Genomic DNA, 20,671 nt, shown 5'->3' with positions numbered 1-20,671 from the left:
TGGGGTGGGAGGGCAAGAATAAGAGTCTAATAGTGGGCATGGGGAAGACCTAAGCACACTCTAACCACCACCACCCCCATTAAATTGTATCAACCTATAGCAGGCTTTGTTTCTTCCATGTATCTAAAAAATAGGTAATATCTGCCAGTTCTCACTAAACATCATAGTAAATATTAGACCAGTAATTAGTGCACAAATAGATAACTACATTGAACCTGTAATCTTGTGCACACAGCCTTGGAGGCAAGTTCCATTAAATGCCACTGGACTTATTTCTGAATAAACATGTATGATTTGGGGCTATAAGTTCTCTCTTACACAGCCACAAAGTCTTTGTGTTGTTTTTGCATGCCATTTAGAACAGGTTAGATGATCTTATTGTGCCTTCACATCTATGCTTAGTTTATATTGCATTCTGATAGATCATAGAAAGAGTCAGATGGCATCAGGCAGTTCACCCAAATCATGGGGTCAGCTTTCATGCAAGCTTTGTAAATCCCTTTTTATATTTATGTATAACTTATAACCTGTTCTTACACTGGATTCCTGATGGTATGTTTTATATTGCATCTTACCTCTTGGCCCAAGGCAGCTTACAAATAATAATTAAAACATTCAAGATTACATTACAGTTTCTCATCCAGTTGCTGCTCAGGCTGGGCTTACCATTTGCCCACTTTGAATGGGAAATCTCTTGGCAATCCAGACTTTCCACCCATCCTTGCACTCAAGACAGTGTGAGAAATGTGGGCAGTGGAAATTAACCCTTTAAAATGCTTGTCCAAGGAACTAAATACTCAAAGGAAAGTAAGACAGTGTGAGCTGACTGTGTCTATTTATTAGATTTATATCTCACCTTTTCTTTATCAAGGAACCCAAGATAACATGCAGTTACTAAAGTTCTGACCTAGATCTGCTTAGCCTCACCAATATCACTGCATCATGTGTTTTCCAACCATTGTCTATGACTAGTACTAGGGACTGAAAACTCAAGCCCCGACTTTCCTCACCTCCCAAGGATGACCAAATGTCTTGGGAAAGTGGCTGTCCCTCAGACAAAAATAATGAAGAATTGTAAATAATTCCCCTATGATACTTGTATTTTTATATTAAGATTGCCCATTGCCTTTTATTTTGTATGATGTATTGTATGATGTATGGCTCCTGACTAATTAATCCAGTGTTTCCCTACATGTAAGACCAACTTTTAAAACCGTATTTTGATTAAAATTTGGTACAGCTATAGGGAAAACTGGGGGCTGATTCTCACATCCATGTACCCAACAAATGTCTAACAAATACATTGGCCAAAAATATTGACAAGTGTTGAAATCAGTGTAATGAAAACAGAATGCCTGCAAAAAAATAATACTGGCATGGAGAAAGAGGCAAAATGAATTGTACTTAAATATTTTGCATACGCATACTCTACTGATGTATTTTCTTTAAGGTTCCATCACAAATTCATACCCTCAGTCCTGATTAATCCCAAATAGTTACCATTCCTTGGCATTAGATGCTCTATTCCATATCAATGGCAACTTGTGCTTCCTCAGACCAAATGATCTACAGCCACTGTCATTCCTATGATACATCTAGCCATATCCCACACACCATGGCCACTGATGAGTTTTGAAGTCAAGGAATTTCCAGACCACCACAGTGCCAGATTTATTTTTCATTAAAGTCACCTTCCCTAAGGCAGACTCTGCTAGGTTGTGTAGAAAGGACAGGAGATCCTGAGACTGGGCATGCATAAGTTAAGGAAACACTGTGAGAAGGGGAGCTGGGGGGGGGGTAATGGTGAAAGGGAACAATGTAGCCCGAGAGCTGGAATGATAAGATAAAAATGGCAGAACAGAAATGTTTCTATCACACAGAAATTCTCTCCCCCCCACCATAACCCTTTAATCAAATGAGTGGGTTTTGAAACAAAAAGATGGCAGTGGCAGGTGTGATTAAAATACATTACAAACCAACTAATCTATATTAAGTGTTCTTTCAACTGTGTTTCTGCTTTGCAATCAGTGATGTAATCCATCTCCTACAAATATCAATAGCAGATCACTCGTTGGTTCTAATAATCGTGAGATAAAGCCTCTCATAATTCATGAAGCCTGCCTGGAAGCCTCATCTCCTGCCCCAAAAGCTCAAGCTCACAATGTGTTTGTACTCTTTTTAACCACAGTGACAGAACCACGTGAACTAATAAAGCGCATGAATTTCCATCACCTCATCATCCTTGTCCCCACACAAAGGAAGCTGAGTGTAATAAGTAGGATTGCTGTTTTATTTTTCTGGCAGAGTTCCAGTGACAATTCGCTGGCGAGTGACAATTATTAATTCCACGTGCAACTTTTCCTGCCTGTAGTGATGCATCTGTTGAACTGTCACGCACGGTTATTAAAGGCACAACTCGTTTTTTTAAAAAAGCTTCAGTTCGGGTTTCCGGGGGCCTCTTCTTTGACCAGCTAAGTGAGGAAATGGACCGATTTCCTCACTTAGACTTCCACCTTCACGTCCTACCACGTCTTTGATTGAGAATAAATTTCAGAAAACTAATAAGCCTTACCAACATGCTAAGGATAGAGGTGCACACAAACGTTCATTTGCATTTATTTTGGCAAAACCCCGAAAGTCGTCTTCTGGCACTTTAAAAGGCTAACGGATTTATGGAAAGCTAAGCTACCGTGGGCTTCAACAATACTGTTGGTTTTTAAACTGCCACAAGATCCGTTTCTGGGTTTCTTTTCTCTGTGTTAGGGTAATAGATCTACCTTCCGTTAAAAATAATCCACAAAAACTGTTTAAAACCAAACCAACAATAAAGCATAACATTATGAGAAGAGCTCCAGTTTCAGACGCTCGAAGGTGGGACTAAACCTTGGAATTAAAACTAGATTACAACTCTGAACTCCGAAACTAAACCCGCACTCTGCAATGCATTCCCCTTGAGCACGCAACCCCCACCCCTGGAATGACGTCCCCTCACGCGCTCACAGATCCTCCCCTGAGTCGCGCGCCAGCCCCCCACCCCCCGGAAGGGCGGATCCAAGATGAGGGCGGACGCGGGCGAGCCCTTTCTCGCATAAGAAGGAGTGGTCGGGAGCTACGGCTATTGTTGGTTGGGAGGCAACAAGCGGAGCCGGTTGACGGAGTTACAGAATGGCTGTGGAAAGCGCCCGCGATTACGCCGTGGTTTTGTTCCGGTGAGTGACTATATAGCGTGGTTAGTGGGAGGAAGTCCGTTGTGGTTGAATTAGGTTGACTCCCAAGTAAGAGCACCTCAGATTGCGGGGGATGGGAGGGGGGTTAGCTCTTTTAGGGCAATGAAAAAGGTTTGTGTCTCTCTCTCAGTTTATGGCTGCTGTCTGCCGTAAGGTTTTGAGACATGCCACCCATCCCTCCACAATTCATAGCCTGGCATGAAATCTTCATCCAAAACTAAATCTTTTTCTCTACTAAAGGGCAGGTGTCAGCAACATTTATAAATACAGGCATACTGCTTCAAAAATTCGGGGAAGAGATCAGTAAAGAGCCACTTTAAGAAAACCTGTTTGTACAACTGAAAATATGTATCTTAATATTACTAATAACTAGCAATCCCTAAATTTTCTTCATCCCAAACACTGTAAAAAAAGTGTTTTATTCGGAAGTGGCACGTGTGAGGTCTCACAGTGAGTACTAAATATGCAGGGACACCCCTACACACCTTCACAAAGCTGTTGTAGCAGTGGCTTCATTCCCCCCCCCCCCACCACACACACACTTTTCTTCTTTTGGCACCCCCCCCCCAATCTCCCATCTTATTTATTTCATTTATACTTACCTTTTTGCCAATAGAGACCCAAAGCACTTTAAATCATTTTCTCCTCACAACAGCCCTGTGAAGTGAACTAGGCTGAGCGAGACTGGTCCAAAGCAGAGTGAAGACTTGAACCTGTGTCTCCCCGATCCTAGTATGATACTGTAACCACTACACCACACTGGCTCTCAATTTTCCCTGTCCCTGGGAAAAGTCTGGCCATATTGTAAAAGTCATACGGTAGGAAGTCACTATGTGGTCACCTCTTTCCAGCCTGTTGAGTCACACAAGATGTGCAGAGACTGCTGCTGGGCCCAGATGAGTTGTATATCATCAAGCTATAGCCACTGTCGCATCTGGATGAGTTACATATAATGCATCGCAGCAAGTTTCCTAGTAATTGCTGTCAAGCCCCCATGAGTCCTCCCTCCAGGACTGGTGAGGTCCTACATACACTACCCCAAGCTCTAAATATACTGTACTATGTCTGGAGTAGCAGGTGCTGTCCCTTCTAGGGAGTAGCATAAGGGATATATTGTACAGCAACATTTGTCTTCACAGCTTATCTGGCAATTCTGGGATGGGCTTGCTGTAGCCTTACTCTAAAACTCACTGTCCTTTCTTGGTATTACATTACTTGCATAAGTATTGATTTGTTGCATACAAAGGCCTTTCTTAGAATGTGGCTGCAACTGGAAATTGCAGTCTTTTAAAGCTATTCTTGTAGCTAGGTGTTAACTCCTTGAAATATGGGTTGGAAGAACTTTAATTTCCTTATAAGTTTTTTTCACCTGTGGCTCTCTAAAGTGTATATGAACACCCTCTGTCCTGCTGTATCACCTTTGTCCTGCTGTGTCAGTCATAATATAAAACTATGTAAAAGGGGAAAAACTAGCTTTTATACTTATTTAATGTAGGCTTTATACTGATGTGTTGGACAAAGTAGTAAAAAAAAAAAGCTGGGCATACTCAAGATGTTGTGCCAAAATGCCATTGGACTAAAGTTCTACTGTTGGTTACAAAAATCCCCTTGAGATCAGTAGGGCTTATTTCCAAGCAAATGTTTAACAGTAAGGCTTTTTTACTCTTTGAAAAGGCTCTGTTAAAGCTGATCAGGGCTTTTTCAGTAGCAGGTTGTGAAGGCACACCATATGGGATCCAATTTGGTGCTGACATCTGTCTAGCTTTCTACCACAGGATAGCTCTTGTCACAGTTAATCCTCCAGCCCTCTAATGGGCATTTATGGAAGTGGGGTTTTATTAAGGTTGTGAAGGTAGGGAACTCCTATGGAGATAAATGAGCTATAGCTATCAAATGAACTGATTCTAGGGCTAACTAGAATCCAGATATACTATGCTATGGATCTGACATAGTATCTATTTGGCTCAAACTGAAATGCATGCCAACGTTACATCTGAAATTTATAGTTATGGATAGTTAATAGAAACTCTTCGTTCCAAATTTGACTAATGGCTCTAACACAAATTTCATCTGCTATAGCTGCAAGGAAAAAAAATCGAAACAAAATACTTGGCTACTTCAGATAAACATGGTTGGTTAACAAAACAGCTGTTCTTTTAAGGTTGCTGCAATACCAGCTACATGTTAGTTACGTTGAAATTGGTTTGACTGATTTCTGCATGGACATGCAAAGTGGCTAGGCTGACCACTTAAAGTGGTTGAACCAGTGTTGTCTAGTACAAATTAGAACTTCAGGCTTCTTAGCCAACTGCAGTAACTCAACAGTTAAACGATTGTATTACTTCACTGTCTTTCTACAAGCTTGAAAAGTCTGGGGCAAATGTAGTATTTAGAGGAAAGTTTTAAACCAAAGGTCACATGTCATGGTTCATGGAGAAATATTCAGTTATGTACTTGCATCATACTGCCTAACAAAATATATTTGGATGCATGTCCATAGGAAGGTTAAGAGAGCATAAAATATATATAGTATATCAAAGTGATAACTAGTTAACCTAAGTGAATCTGTCTATATATAGTTCATTGGAAATGTGTTATTATTTTTGTTATATATCTCTTTTTGTACAAGTTACAGCAACCAAAATTAAATAACAATTTAAAAAAAAACTCAAGTGAATCTGAAAAAGACCTGTACAATGCTGCTGTGGGAAGTGCCTGGAAGCTTTAATAATTTCTTCTACAAGCTATGTTGGTCAACTGGCAAGCTTCCTATTTATGGTGGTAGTAAAAGTGTGTGTTTTCCGTATGCTGATGAACTAGGCCATTCTGATTGTACCTTCAATGTTGGATACCCTTTTAAGTTTCTTAGCAGGCTGCTAATGAAGAAGTTAGGATACCTAAGTTTATGCAAGAGTAGTTCACCTTCCCCAAGAGAGTCTAAAAACTGCCCAGGCATTTTTAGTAAGAAACTGTCTCTGCAGCCTGTAGCGTTTCTGTCCCATCCACAATCCCCTTGGCCTCTTCCACTTATCTGATAGATGAAAACTTGCTTAAAGCTGAGTTTATACATCTGATAAGGTTATTTGCTTTTACAACAGATGGCTCATAGTGTCAGGCTCAGTGGACTAGAGAACATCCTAACAAATAAAGCATCTTGGATTCCCTGCTGATGGTGCAGTAAGATTCTGCAGTATAAATATCAAAGATGAATTCCCTGCAAACAGTAAATAATACATAGTAGAGAACGCTTCTGGGGATTTTGAAGCTATGGAAAACAGCCATTCTCTCCCCCCCCGCCCGCCCTTAGAGAGAAAACAAATGCTAGAGGGAAGCGTAAACAGTACTTTCTTGTCAAACGTAGATCTTACTCCTCTAACATGACAGATTTATAATTTGTCATATAAATGTGTTCTGTTCATATTGATAAAATTAAATGCCTTGATTTTCAACAAGCATTACTGAGTATATCCAGTACCAAAGAGAGCTACAAACTGCTATACCCAGTGCTAACTTGGCTCATGTATTGTAATTTTTGCTGTCTGAAGAGGGAAAATAAAAGCTCAAAACAAATCTTGTAGCAAACAGAAGCATATTTATTTAGGCAGAACCAGTATTGGACTATCACAATATTTGAATATTGTTTAACTTTATAATACTGAACTGTTCATTACCATACACATTATAGCAAATCCACAATTAGTCACTTAAGCAATAAACGTCTGTTGAAAATATACTATCTCTATAGTATGAAAACAAATTATACAATCTACATCATTAAATTAAGTGGCCATATTACACATTTTGAGTGAGTAAAACCTTGTCTCAAAAAGCATTTCATTCATTCCAAAGAAGAAAATATTTTTCATGAGTGTTGTAGTACTTATTAAAATACCTAGTTTTTCTGCTGGTAAAAATTGAGAAAGTCCTCAGGGAGTTATTTTCAGGGGATGGGGTTTTTTTGGACCTTCATATTTCTAGCAGCTGATATGCAAATATTTCTTTATTGGCTTGCATTTTATCCTGCTCTCCCAAGGAATTCAGATGGTATACGGGGTTTCCTTCTACCATTTCAGTGTTGTAACAGCCTGTGAGAGATGGTTGGGCTGAGAAATGGTGACTGACCTTAGATCATTCTTTGATTTTTATGGCAGAGATTTGAACTGGGGTTTGCCAAGGCCCAGTGACACTCAGATTTCTCATTAGCCAAAGCCCTTCCCTTCAGTCATGCCACTTGTGCCTCAACTGCAGTCCCCCATCTCACTTTGCAAAGAGGGCTGGAAGTGTTGGAATATCAGTAGTTGTGAAGAGCGTGAAGCCTTATGCCAGATACTTCTAATCATAGCTCTTGACTAGGCACCTGCTGAGGGCTACCTAACACTTTAAGGTAAGCCTTTTCCTTTTTCAAACACAAGCTGGGATTTGGCATGGAGTAATTCCATTGAATCTACAGGTTATAACAAATGTCTGATCCACACAGTTGGAACTCTGATGTTGGTGATTACTTTGGCCGGTATTGGATTAATACACCATTTCTCTCATATTAAAAAATGTAGCTGCTTCTGCCTGCTAGAGAAGAGCAGCAGTTCCTTTGTGTTGAAGAAAATCTTTGTGCTCCTCCCTTAGAAACTGTTTTAGAGTACTGAATATAGTCTGTCTTCACTTAACCCCACAACTGCCACCACCATACAGTAGATCCATTAAACTAAACTCCCTGTTTTTTTCTAGGTCTTTGGTATCTATGGGAACGTCTCTAGGGTCTGTTACAAGACAGACTTTATCTGCTGCCCTTCCACCTGCAGCTCGGCCTTTCCGGGTGTGTAACCACAACAGAAGCAGCCGCAGAGGAGTTGTTGCAAGCAATCTACAGGAGCTTATTAGCAAGGTAGGATTCTTGTCAAAAGCACAAAATCCTCTACCAAAACTTATTCACCACAGCTCTAGGCCAAAGGAAAAACTTCTGTATTCTGTTCATGCAAATGACTTGAACAGAGGGGGGTTCAGACCCCAAACCCAGCTTTACTGCACCATCTTTAATGTTACAGTCTGTTTCAGGTTGTACAACTTGCTGCTGCATTGGTGGGCGATATGAAGATGCATCATTGGTTCTCTGATGATCTATTCCACGCATCAATGATAGTTCAGTTCTATGCAAGCAAGGCTAAAGGGTGGTTCATGGCTTCATGATCAAGTTAGTTTGTGAAGCTGGGAGGCAGTCATAAGACGGATTAGGTTGGCACCAGTTGCATACTTGCATCAGTATTCGGATGCTGCTTCTGAGGATCACCTGAGCTCTATAGCTGAGGTGCTTCAGACTCAAGGGTAGCTGTCTTTATACGCGGGTGGAGGAATGAGAGAAAATCTAGACTTCTTCCCAACATCATTAATTGACAGGGTGGCTTATGCAACAGTTGGTGGCAGCCGTGCAAATCACTAGAATTATATAGCTACTGAACTAGGAACTCTGTCTTGGGTTGGGAGGAGATAATCAAGTGTTGCTTTCACAAAGGCACTGTTCTCAAACAATAACTCTTCTGCCTTTTCTCTAGACATTAGATGCCTTAATGATAACTGCTGGGCTGATAACACTGGTTTTGGAGGAAGATGGCACAGTGGTGGATACGGAAGACTTCTTTCAGTCGCTGGGAGATAACACACACTTCATGCTTCTGGAGAGAGGACAGAAATGGAAGCCAGTAAGCGTTGCTTGTGCTCAAGTGGGACAAGAAAGTAACTAGCTTGGCCTGAGCTGCACGGTCCATGCTAGCCAGTTCTCAGAAGCTAAGCAGGGTCAGCCCTGATTAGCGCTTGGATGGGGGACCACCAAGGAAGTCCAGGGTCACTACACAGAGGCAGGCAATGCCAAACCACCTCTGTTCATGTTTTGTCTTGAAAACCCTATGGTGTTGCTGAAAGACAACTATGACTTGACAGCACTTTATACACAACTAGGTTGGTGCATGTCTAAGACTAGTGACTTTAAGATATGCTGCTTTGGGCCTGTAGGTTGTAATTGCAAACTACTCAGCCAGACTTAACCATGAAGTGATATAGCAGCCTTGGGCTTAGTGTTTCGGGGAGCAGCAAATGTTACTTGGCCTCTTTAAGGAGCATCCTGCCCATTGCCTTCTGTACTTCTCCAAGCAAACTGATTTGTCCTCTGAGCCCCTAAGCAGCATCTGTGGCATACAACACTTCTCTCCTTCTCCATCTGATACTCAGATCAACTCAGTGAGATAGGTTAGATTGAGAGTGACTAGGCCAAAGAAACAGAGTGAGCTTCCATGGCAGAGTGGGGATTTGAATCTGGATCTCTGAGATCCTTGTGTGACACACTAGCTGCTATAGTGTGATGGCTTTCCACTGTCTTTTTGGCTGTGTTTGACAAAAGCTGACGTTAATATTCGGCTGAATCCTTTCAAAAGCAGTGACTATCTGAATGCTTTGTTTTAGTGCCCTTCTGCCATAAAGACACTAGAGGGCAGATGCACACCTGCAGTTGTATAGCAAAGCATAAAAATTCACAATCAGACACCTACTCCTATTTTAAGCCTTTTAACAAGCTGTCATTATAGATGTGAGTTGTGAGGCAAGTTTCCCCAGTGGAGCGAATGACAACTCCCCCAGGCTGTTTCAGGTCAGGAAGATGGGAAGGTTTAAGCTTCTGTACCCCATGGTCCTGATCTGAATTGAGCCAGAGTGTGCTTGGGAGTTAAATTCTGAGTGTGGCAGGCTGGCAGGACTGGGGTGAACATGAGGAGTCTGTAATGTATGGTTTTGCCCTTAGAAGACCTGTCTGATCAACTGCTTGTCACAATTTAGACTCAGCAGTTTCAGTATACATCTTTATAGTTCTGTGTGCTTGAAGTATGTTTGTATGCAAGTACCAGGCAAAACTTGACTACTGGAGTTATAGCATTTGTACTATAACACTTCAGTGTTCAAAGAACTATACATACACTATATAAGACTATTGTTAGAAGGTGATTGTAAGAATTACCTGTAGAAAAGTAAGATCTTTTTTTCATAGATCCAGGCCAGTTTGTGAATACATAGTAGGAGCAATTTTTGAACCAAGGGCTGGCTTATCTGCAGATGAGAATCCTGTATGGTTGCAGAAGGAATAAGCTGCCTGCAGTAGTAAGGAGCTAAGAAAAACATACAAAAAAAGCAATCAGTAGAAGTAATACAACTGACTTTAAGACCTTCCATGTTTAAACCATTTTGTCTATCATCACAGCTTTCACCATAATAGGACAAAATACAGTTTAGAGCAGTTGAATTAAAATTGTTCTCTGGGCATATAAAACATGAGAGCCTGCTTTTTATAGCTGTCCTGTTCTTTCTAGGGGCCAAGCTATGACATCACAACTGTACAGAAGCCAAAGAAAATGGGAGTAGCAAACATTACCTTGGACTTGTACAAGCTGAATCCTAAGGATTTCATTGGATGTCTAAATATCAAAGCTACCTTCTATGAAATCTACTCTGTGTCCTATGACATTAAATGCATGGGAGCAAAGAGTATACTGCGGTAAGTGTACACTACTAGCAAAGTTTTTACTTCGTGCCAAATAAGCTGAGAAAGTAAAATGCAGTGTTAAAAACATCTTGTATTAATTTGACTCACTTATCCAGAAGTCAAAGCAAGTAGTTCAGGAAGGTCTAACGGAAGACATAACAGATGCCTATAACTTGCCATTATTTAAAAGAAAAGTCTTAAAGTGGGATTTTAACTTGCTTTGGAAACCGTAAATGAATGCTTAAAATGTGTGATGCCAAAATAGTTGCCATCTAAAGTGAAAGCTGAAATTTTCTATACTAGAAAATAGAAAACTACTTGTGAATAAAGTAGACCATTTTTGAAGCATTTCTCTAACTGAAAAATCAAATGTCAGTAACTTGGTTATCTGTTAAACATCTTGATGTTGGTTGCAAGAGAGGCAAGTAAAGGATTGGCTAATATGGGTAGGAAAAGACTAGAAGCTTCGCAGTGTCACCTGAGGGCATATTGAGTTTGACTCAGTACTAAGAAGAGTTACTCCTGTCAAAGCCCATTGAAATCAATTGGCTTACACTGGAGTAACTCTTCTTAGGATTGCACTGTAAATAGTGGTTGTGCTTGCAACTTTAGAAGAGAGAACTGAATAAGAAAACTGTTGAAAAAATATTATAGTGGAATTTCTTGCCACTCCATTTTAAGAGTCAAGTTAAGCAGGAATATTTAGCTGCACGAACACCTTTCTGGATTACTCCACTTAGTCAAAAATAAATTGAGGTAAAAATAATGGCCCAGCTCCTCTTTAAAGGCAAGATTTTATTCCAGTGTAAATGTTTGTGGCCTTGCAGATTCATGTAGTGGATCTTCACTAGTCAGATGTTATGAGATTATGACAAAAATAGCAGTGTCAAGATGCTATGAAATCAAATACAGACCATGCATAATAGTTGAGGTAGTAATTTGTTACAGGGCCAATTCATGAATGTGGACTTAGATTGAACTTCTGACTGTTTACCATTTTAATTTAGGTCAAGAATCTAATCTTAGCTAAGGGATACATGAGTTCGTTGACTTCAAAGGAACTTTGTTTCAAAATAAAAATGCCAAGTTCTTCAATAAGAACTGCTCTGGTCAGACATGAGACAGAAGCTCCTTCTGTTTGAAGTACAGCCCCTTCCTTTCTGTAAATCAACGTTCAGAATTCCTCAAAGGGGGAAAGGTCAACTACCTGTAAAACTCCATTCTAATGTAGACATCCCATTTTTCCAGGAACAGAGAATTCCAGAACTGAATAGAAGGAACAAATGGAAAGGCATGTAATGGCCATATAAATATTCAGAAATCTACCTATCAGTTAGAGTGCTGACTTTCTAATATCAGCCTGGTACTGTTCTAAACTGGCATCTTCTATAACTTCTGAAATGGCAGAAGCGTATGTGACTGCTCTATACATAGCTATCTGCAAGGCCACGAATAAAGCCTAATTGGAGATAATTGACCAAAGCTGGGGAAAATAGGTCAAAGGTTGTTCATATAACCTTTCACTATCCACTATCCTTCCCTTCCTTTTCCCTCCTGTTTACTATAAACCGGGGTGGATGTTAAGGTTGAGGACCTGCCATCTTGGGTATTATGGTTGTTTGATTTTATTGTGATTTTAAATTGTATTTATTTTTGATGTAACCCCCCTGAGCCCATTTGCAAGGAGGACAGGCTAAAATTTGATGATGATGATGATGATGATGATGATGATGATGATGATGATAAATAGCCTAATATAGGAACTGGTGGGGAGTACAGGTACACACTGAGCTGCCATGATCTTTGCACCTATTGGAGGGTGAAGTCATTCTGGTTCAGCCTTTCCCCCCCTTGAGGATATTGGTAAGCAGTCTACTTGGTGATCCATAGCAAGGTCTAGGAAGATGTTGCTACATTGCCACAATGTCCTTGTTGGCAAGGCAGAATTAGATCTTCTGGCTGTAGTAGCCAAGAGAAATGCTTATGGTAGGGACGAGTGCTTTCCCTTTCTAGTATATGCCAGTATAAATGTATTGTACAAAAGGGTGATCTTAGTTTGAACAGTCTGACTTAAGCATGTATGTTTTCCTTTCTAGGAAGATGCTTAGACTACTATCGCACGCTGCACAAGTAACAGGACAGCTTCTTCTCTGCACAGGAACATACATGCTACAATTAATGGGTGACTGTGAAGATGATCTGATTAAAAATACAAAGCACTAAAATGAGCACGAGAGCCTTAAATAGTTATCCAGCTGACACACTTCAAGCATTCTTCTTGGAATATTTTTAAATATTTATCTTGTGTTTAAATATCTCAAATTGAGCTTCACACAACTGATCAAAATTTAACTAAACCACCTTCCTCTCTAGGTTTTTATTTGTAAGATAATGATGTGAGAACTGTAAATATGAACGGAGTCTTTTTAATGCAGGGAAAGGGACAGTGTCTTAAGCAGAGGAACTTTTGTGCCATAACCCAAAATGATGAGATCATTTGGCGTGGCATGGAGGCACTCACTGATGTTTGTCAAGTGACATGATTCCATAAACCATCTCCATTAACCACCATGTAAACATTACTGTTTAACAGCCACGTAGTGCATTCTAAATTGGGTTTCTGTAGCTTATATGGATGTTCAACACTAAGCTACACTTTGAAGTGTTTTCTCTTTCACTAACATGTAAATAAAAAAAATCAATTTCAGTATTGGCTTGTGTATAGTGCTTTAACTAATCAACAATTCCTCATAGAACTCACCTGTGTGCAAATACCTAACTAACCTTATCTTCATAGTTCAAGCATACCTATTATAATTCATCTGCAAATCTAAAGATTTCAAGTTTATCATTGTCTAGCATATTGGGGTTAATGTTATGAGGATCCTGCATGCACACATTTATTCTTCAAATTTTTGGTAGTTTTTAAAAATAAGCAGCAGGGGATATTTTCCTTTTTTAGTAACTTGAAATGGAAAGTCAATATAACTTCAATCGTACTAAAGTTTTAGAAATATTATTGAGAAAAATAGATCTCTAATAACACTTGAAGTATTTTATCCATTATTGGTGAGTTAAGGATGGTCTTGCATTATCTCCATGCAGGAGGAATAACTGTTATTTACATCTTTTAAAAGCTGTTACATATTATGACAGAACAGGCCTACATTGACTGGGACACCATCTTTTCTGCTGACTGAAACTTCTCCCTTCTCTCTTGTCAGCAACCTGTCTATTGAGAAATGTATATATACAAGGAATGCATGCACGCAATCATCTCTAAATATCATCAGTATCCTACTGTTGTAGGCAGTAGAAAGCATGTATTAGGTCACCGAAGTCAGGTTAGGTTATCCTTGACTTCATACTTGGAAATTTGATTTGTGACTTTCAGTCTTGATTTAACTCCTTCATTGGCTAAAAAAACCTTGCCTGGCTAGTTTTCCATCCCACTGAAAGGTTTAAGTAGACATTGGTTCTATTGGTTAGAGAAATGCTGGTTTCCAGTTGATGATTGGTGTTGCTGTCTTTTTTCTGTTGTTTATGAAAAACTCTTTTTTGTGTGCTTTTTAATGCCTTGTAAATCCTCATTTATTTGATAATGCATTTACTTTTCAGTTATAATTATGTTCCAAGGATATTTTGACCTCTGCTCACTCATGTATCATTTTGGTCATATTAAACCCAGAAAATAGTGGAGTTGTTCTCATAAAAGGCTACATGTCGCTAGTAGCCTAATGAATAGTTGGAATGGTAGCAATAAACAAGGGTTTTGACCTTAGGTTGGATCAAGGGAGATGGATGGGCGATGGGCAGAAGTTTAAACTAGAAATAACCGCACAGTGTTCACACACCCATCTCCTACCATATGAAGGATGGTGTGTTTGGTAAGAAGTACAGCAGAACATATACTCATATATGAACATGTTTATAGTGGTACTTCACAAGTATATGCAGTGAGCTATGTAGGAAAAACATGTGAATCAGCCCCTCAAATCAAATTATGACTCATGAGTGAGATGGGAAAATTTCTTCTTTGCTGAGGCTCAGTTGTATGTGGTGAGCCCTCAGCCTTCCTTGGAGAAGTTGAATAGAGAGAGAGGAAGGCAGCTGTCTATTGGATCTTGCTTGTATCCTAACAGGTAGAACTAGCTTCAGGCATTTCACCTCCTACACAGAGTGTCAAAAGAAAAGAAAGAGATGACTGGATAGCAACAGGAGTATGTCAGAGCAAGGAAGTACCCAAAGAAACATACTAAATCCTAATTGGCTTTTCTCACTATTATCCAGGAGTGGGAAAAGAGGTTGTTAAGAGATAATATATTGAAACTGGCAACTGTTGTTTCCTCGCATGACACTTTTTTGTCTGGTTGCATTACTATCCAGCAATCAAACAATTTAGAATGTGTCACTGTTTCCCTTCCAAAAAAAATGGAATTCTGACTTAAGTAGTGGTTGACTCAGCCACTGCTCATATGCTGTAGACAAAGTAACCCTGCTTCTTGTTTGGATTTTGCCTTTGAATTTTCTCCATTACCACCCTCTCCATAAAGGATTAAATATTTCCCAATCCAAGTATACATTTTTTAATCCAGTCTTTTTCATGCTTCCTGGGAAGCGTTTCTCTACCGTCCATCTGAAGGTGGTAATCTTTCAACATACTTTAAAATCATGAAATCTGTATGTGACAACATGCTCAAGAGTTTGTTCTACATTCAGTCTTCTTCACTTTTTTTACACCCCTTCACAAAGTCCTGTGAATGGTTTTTTCTCCAGAAAATTTCATAGCAGCCTAGCTTGTCTACAGCAGGAGCTTACAGGCATATTTCTAGACACATCTGCGCACTAGACCCTCTGTCCCATAATGGGACTCCCATTTCTCCCCAATCTCCCGTCACCTTCATTTATCCTCTCATGCATCTGAGAGCTCACCAATAAGTAGGAAATTCTTGCAGACTTTTGTCTTGTATTGCGGCTAAGGATGGTTTAAACCTTAGCCTCTACCATGCTCTCCTTAGGAATTGCACAGTTGGTTTCCTGCGGCAAATTTTTAAACCAGTCTGGTTAGGTTTTACTGATCAAAGCTGGTATCATACCAACCCACCTCCTCTCTATAATAATAATTAGTTCCTGAAGGGGAAAATATAGACAAATAGAAGATATCTGTATTATTTCCTCTCTCAGGGCAAGTAACAGCTCATTGCAGTGGTGGTTTAAATGGATGAGACCTCACAAAATGGTTAAACTCCTTTTCTCCCTGCACTGCTGCCTCAATTCAAATTGTCCTCTGTGGTGGCAAGTTATTAAATTACAAATGCTGCAAAGGGCTGTTCACAGATCTCTGAGGATTCATCTGGTTGGACCCTCAACTTGTAAGTTGTGGGTGGGAAGTCACAAGACTGAATAATCCTCCATCCAGGAAAAGAAATCTCTTTTTCCAAACTTGCTAGATTTTTCTGTGGGAGCATTTCTTGAAGTGTGTGTGTGTGGGGGGGGAATATTGTTTATGTAGCCTCCCACCTACAATCTGAAGTGGTACAACCCAGACAACCATGTGCCCGTTCAGATAGAGCTAGGGCCACTAGCTGAAGGTTTTGTTTCTGCTGAGTCTTGTGGGTTAATTTGTGAGGCTTAGCAAATGTTTGTGAAGTTCTTTTAAATAACGTGGATGAAAGGTGCTATATAAGTACAAAGCATTCTTTAATAATTCACTTTTCAGTTATCTTGTCTTTTGTGAGATTGTGACTAGATCTCTTGTCAACAATGGAAGGCATTTCAAAAATGCATTAGAACTTTAATTCTTGTGCCCATCCCATCCCACTCCCCATTTAAGTATTTCTACAGAATTTATTCATATTGACTTCTCTTTATTCATTTTAAATGAATTTATTCAGTTCAATGTTCTTGTAGTGCTAATCTCACTCCCCATTCACATAACCTGAAAATACGTCATGCGATCTCTTGTTGAGAGTATTGATCCTGGATAGAGTTACCAGCAAAACTCTGACAATCCCTAGGAGACTGGGTAGAGCGGAACTTAATGGTATCTGTTAGACCCCCTTTCTTTTTCAGTTAGATTTTGCCTTTAACCCTCTTCTTACGCCCTCGGGGTAGATTGCTGCCACCAGGAATTATATTCCAAAATAGTTAATTTAAATTTCCTTTTAATAACATGCCCCAGTGTCTGGCTCCTTCATGGGACTATGTGGATCTGAGGAAAGGAATGGGATATAGGAATAACATATAGTCTGGAATGGGGGGGAAAACCAAAATAAACTTTTATTTTTACAAGAAGTGTATTGCTTTCACACTGTTACTTAAGGTTGATGGTTTCAAAGATAGTTCTCAGTTCTTAAAGTTTCTTTTCATATGCTCAGTCACACAGATATATATAAACTTTCTCAGGCACACACACAGTTTGCCTGCTTCAGATAGATCAATCCCTCACTCAAGTATACATAGACTTTCTCTCTCAGGCCCACACATAGTTTGCCTGCTTCAGACAGAATAAGAATCCCCTCAAGCTTCTGCATAGGTTGCTTTGCCCAGACTGAATGTTCTCTCTCTGCTCAGTAACTAAAAAACAGCAGTTCACTCTGCCCACACTCTCAGTCATCAACCAGTCATCTCACTCACTCATCCCTCTTTCACCCCTACTCTTCATCTGTACCACACCAAGCATTTAAAGACACACACTTAAAATCATCACAGTATCCATCAGCATTACACTGTCACATCCAACTACATAAACAGAAGTGATGCCATCACATCATAGGATGCTCTAGGATTCACTCAAAAATCATGGAGCTTTGGGTGAATCCTAGAGCATTATGCAGTGCAGTGCAGTCCTGCAGGTGGAAATGACGTTGCAGTATTGATGGACACTGTTTTGCTTCCCCCATTTTTCTCCTGCTGCCCTATGGAGCAGTGGGAGGGAACAGAGCTGATTGGTGGGAGGTCACCAAAATGCCCTAATGTGCATAGGGTTGCCCGTCCCCTTACCCTGCTGGTGGGAGGGGGGACCCAGCACTTAGCTTCTCTTCACTACTGGTGTGTTCCTTGTGCATCCCGGCCCGTGTGCCGGCACAATGACGTCACTATGCAGCGGGACCATTTGGGGCCCAAATTGGCCCATTGCAAAGCATGGGAGCACTCACAGGGTGGCGCAATTATGTAATTCCCGGGAAGTGACAGTATCATGCCGCCACATGGTTTAGTCAAATTTCCATTAACAATTATTTGTACTGTCAGTAAAGTATAGATCGATTTCACCCATTTTATAAAATTCTATCCAAAATGTATATATTCTAAATTCTTGAACAAAAAGGTCCAGTTCATATTGTCAAACACTTTCTCTGCATCTAAAAAGATCAATGCAGCTTGTTTTTCATTATGTTTTTCTAAATACTCCAAAATATCTAAAACCGTTCTAATGTTATCCTTCAGCTGTCTTTTAGGTAAAAACCCACATTAATCTCCATGAACAAATTTTTTGCAACATTATTTTCAGTCTTTCAGCTATAATTGTTGTGAACAACTTATAATCATTATTCAGTAATGATATCGGTCTATAATTTCTTGTCAAAGTCAAATCTCGTCCATCTTTAAGTTTTAATGTTATATTGGCCTCTTTCCATGTCTCTGGCATCTTTCCTCCTAGTAAAGTGGAGTTCATTTTATTTTGTAAAGGTTGTAAAATTTCATCCTCAAAACATTTGTAATACAAACCCAGTAATTCATCTGGTCTTTCCTGGTTTAATTTTTTAAAATAGCTTCTACAACTTCTTATTGTTATAGGTCCATTCATAATTTCTTCTTCTTTGTATTAAAATTTTCTTTATTTAAACTATAAACTACACACCACAACACAATAAACAAACATAGAGAACAAGAAAAAAATACAATTCTGAACATAACACACTAACAATACATATATCTATAAAATTCAGAGGGAAAAAAACCTAAATTACACTACGAGTTCCAATTTTCTCCGCAACAAGTATATATCATTTCTAGAGTTCCACTTATTCTAAGTTAGTCAGAAAACCCCTTTTTTCTATTGTTCCTGTTTCTTAATCCATAAATCCAGATGTCATCAAATCCTTGTTATCCATTTCATGCAAAAAATCTATTAACAGTTTCCATTCAGTCAAGAAATTAACTAATGTCCTTTCTCTAATTAATGCAGTAAGTTTTGCCATTAACACAAACTCCAAAACTTTTGTCAACCATTCCTCCACTGTAGGCAATGTTGTAGTTTTCCACTTTTGTGCATAAAGTACTCTTGCCACTGTAATAAAGTATAAAAAAGTGTTCTAAAACTTTTTTCCAACTGGCTGTCCATTATTCCCAACAGAAAAGTCTCTGGTTTCAGCTGAAGTTTAATCTTCAAAATCTTCTGCATCGATGATTGTATCTGCAACCAAAAACTCTTTGCTTTCTTACATGTCCACCACATATGAAAAAATGTCCTTTTTTAGCACATTTCCAACATACATTTGACGCCCCCTTATACATTCTAGCCAATTTTTCAGAAGTCATATACAAACGATACATCATTTTGTAAAAATTTTCTTTAGTACTGGAGCTTAATGTAAATTTCAGCCCTCTTGTCCACGTATTTTCCCGTTGCTCTGTTAATATATCATGTCCACAATTTTTCACCCACTTAATCATACATTCTTTTACTTGCTCTTCCTCTGTCTCAAACCTCAACAAAAAACATTTTAGAAATAACATGTTCATCATTTGTACAAAGGGCTATTTCAAATTTAGTTTTAGATTTCTCAAAGTCATAATGACTCTTGTCTAGTTTGAATCTCTCCAAAATTTGCATATATGGAAACCACTGGCAGGCGTGCCCTTCTGCTGCTAAGTCTTCTCTTGATTTAATTTTAACTTGGTCCTGAGAGAATTCCAATAAATCCTAATAAGGTAACCATTTAGGTGGACTAACCATTTCCCTGCTAAACTGAGCTTCTTGCGATGACAGCCAGTGAGGTATTTTCAAATAAAACCTAAGTTTGTATTTATTCCATACTCTCAGGATTGCACGCCTTACATAATGATTATTAAACTCTGCGTTGGCTTTAACTTTGTCATACCATAGATACCCATGCCACCCAAATTTTAGATCATGCCCTTCCAGGTCCAGTAATCTTCTATTTTTTAACAGTATCCATTCCTTCATCCAAACCCAACAGCTAGCTGCAAAATATAATCTCAAATCTGGGAGGCCCAAACCTCCTCTTTCTTTTGCATCCTGTAGAACCTTAAATTTAACCCTTGGCTTTTTGCCTTGCCATATAAATCTCGATATATCCTTCTGCCATTGCTTAAATGGTGTCTCTGTTGTCAATACAGGAATTGTCTGAAATAGGAATAACATTCTAGGTAAGACATTAATTTTAATTGTAGCTATTCTTCCCAACAGCGATAATTGAATTTTATCCCGTCTTAGCATATCCCTTTTAATTTCTTTCCAAGTCTTAATATAATTACTTTGGAATAACATACAGTTCATATTTGACAAAGTAATACCCAAGTATTTTACCTTTTTCTCAACTTTAAACCCTGTTATGCTCTCAAGTTTCATTTGATCTTGTATTTTCATATGTTTAGATAAGACTTTGGTTTTCTGCTTATTAACTTTAAAACCAGCCACTACACCAAATTCTTTCAATTTGTCATTAGAGTTTCAGTTCCTTTCAAAGGGTCCTCCAAAATCAACACCAAATCATCCGCAAAGGCTCTCAGTTTGTAGTTCTCCTGTTTAACCTTAACACCTCGAATTCTCTCATCTTGTCTTATGTCCCTATTCAAAACTTCAAGCATCAGTATAAATAACAAAGGTGACATGGGCAACCTTGTCTTGTGCCTGTTTGTATTCCCCATGGTTTAGTTAACTCTCCATTCACGACTATCT

General features: G+C 39.2%; 1 protein-coding gene across 1 annotated transcript; it reads left to right on the top strand.

Annotated features, from left to right (window-relative positions):
* The first annotated feature begins 3,101 nt into the window (after positions 1-3,101).
* Positions 3,102-13,453, top strand: CIDEA (cell death inducing DFFA like effector a). The gene is made up of 5 exons (XM_054985336.1): positions 3,102-3,209; positions 7,953-8,109; positions 8,774-8,920; positions 10,574-10,758; positions 12,843-13,453. Exons 1-5 carry the CDS (start codon positions 3,166-3,168, stop codon positions 12,967-12,969), a joined length of 660 nt encoding a protein of 219 aa, XP_054841311.1. The 5' UTR covers positions 3,102-3,165; the 3' UTR covers positions 12,970-13,453.
* Positions 13,454-20,671: the final 7,218 nt, after the last annotated feature.

The sequence above is a fragment of the Eublepharis macularius genome, chromosome 7 (assembly GCF_028583425.1).
Source record: "Eublepharis macularius isolate TG4126 chromosome 7, MPM_Emac_v1.0, whole genome shotgun sequence".
Lineage (NCBI taxonomy): Eukaryota > Metazoa > Chordata > Lepidosauria > Squamata > Eublepharidae > Eublepharis > Eublepharis macularius.
Note: the sequence above shows the minus strand (reverse complement) of the source record. Positions and strands in the feature narration are given on the sequence as shown.

Bases quoted from the DNA above. Each gene is read 5' to 3' on its own strand.
- CIDEA (XM_054985336.1), top strand. From the start codon at position 3,166: ATGGCTGTGGAAAGCGCCCGCGATTACGCCGTGGTTTTGTTCCG. The intron at 8,110-8,773 runs GTAGGATTCTTG...CCTTTTCTCTAG, and splicing joins TACAGGAGCTTATTAGCAAG to ACATTAGATGCCTTAATGAT. The intron at 10,759-12,842 runs GTAAGTGTACAC...TTTCCTTTCTAG, and splicing joins GGAGCAAAGAGTATACTGCG to GAAGATGCTTAGACTACTAT.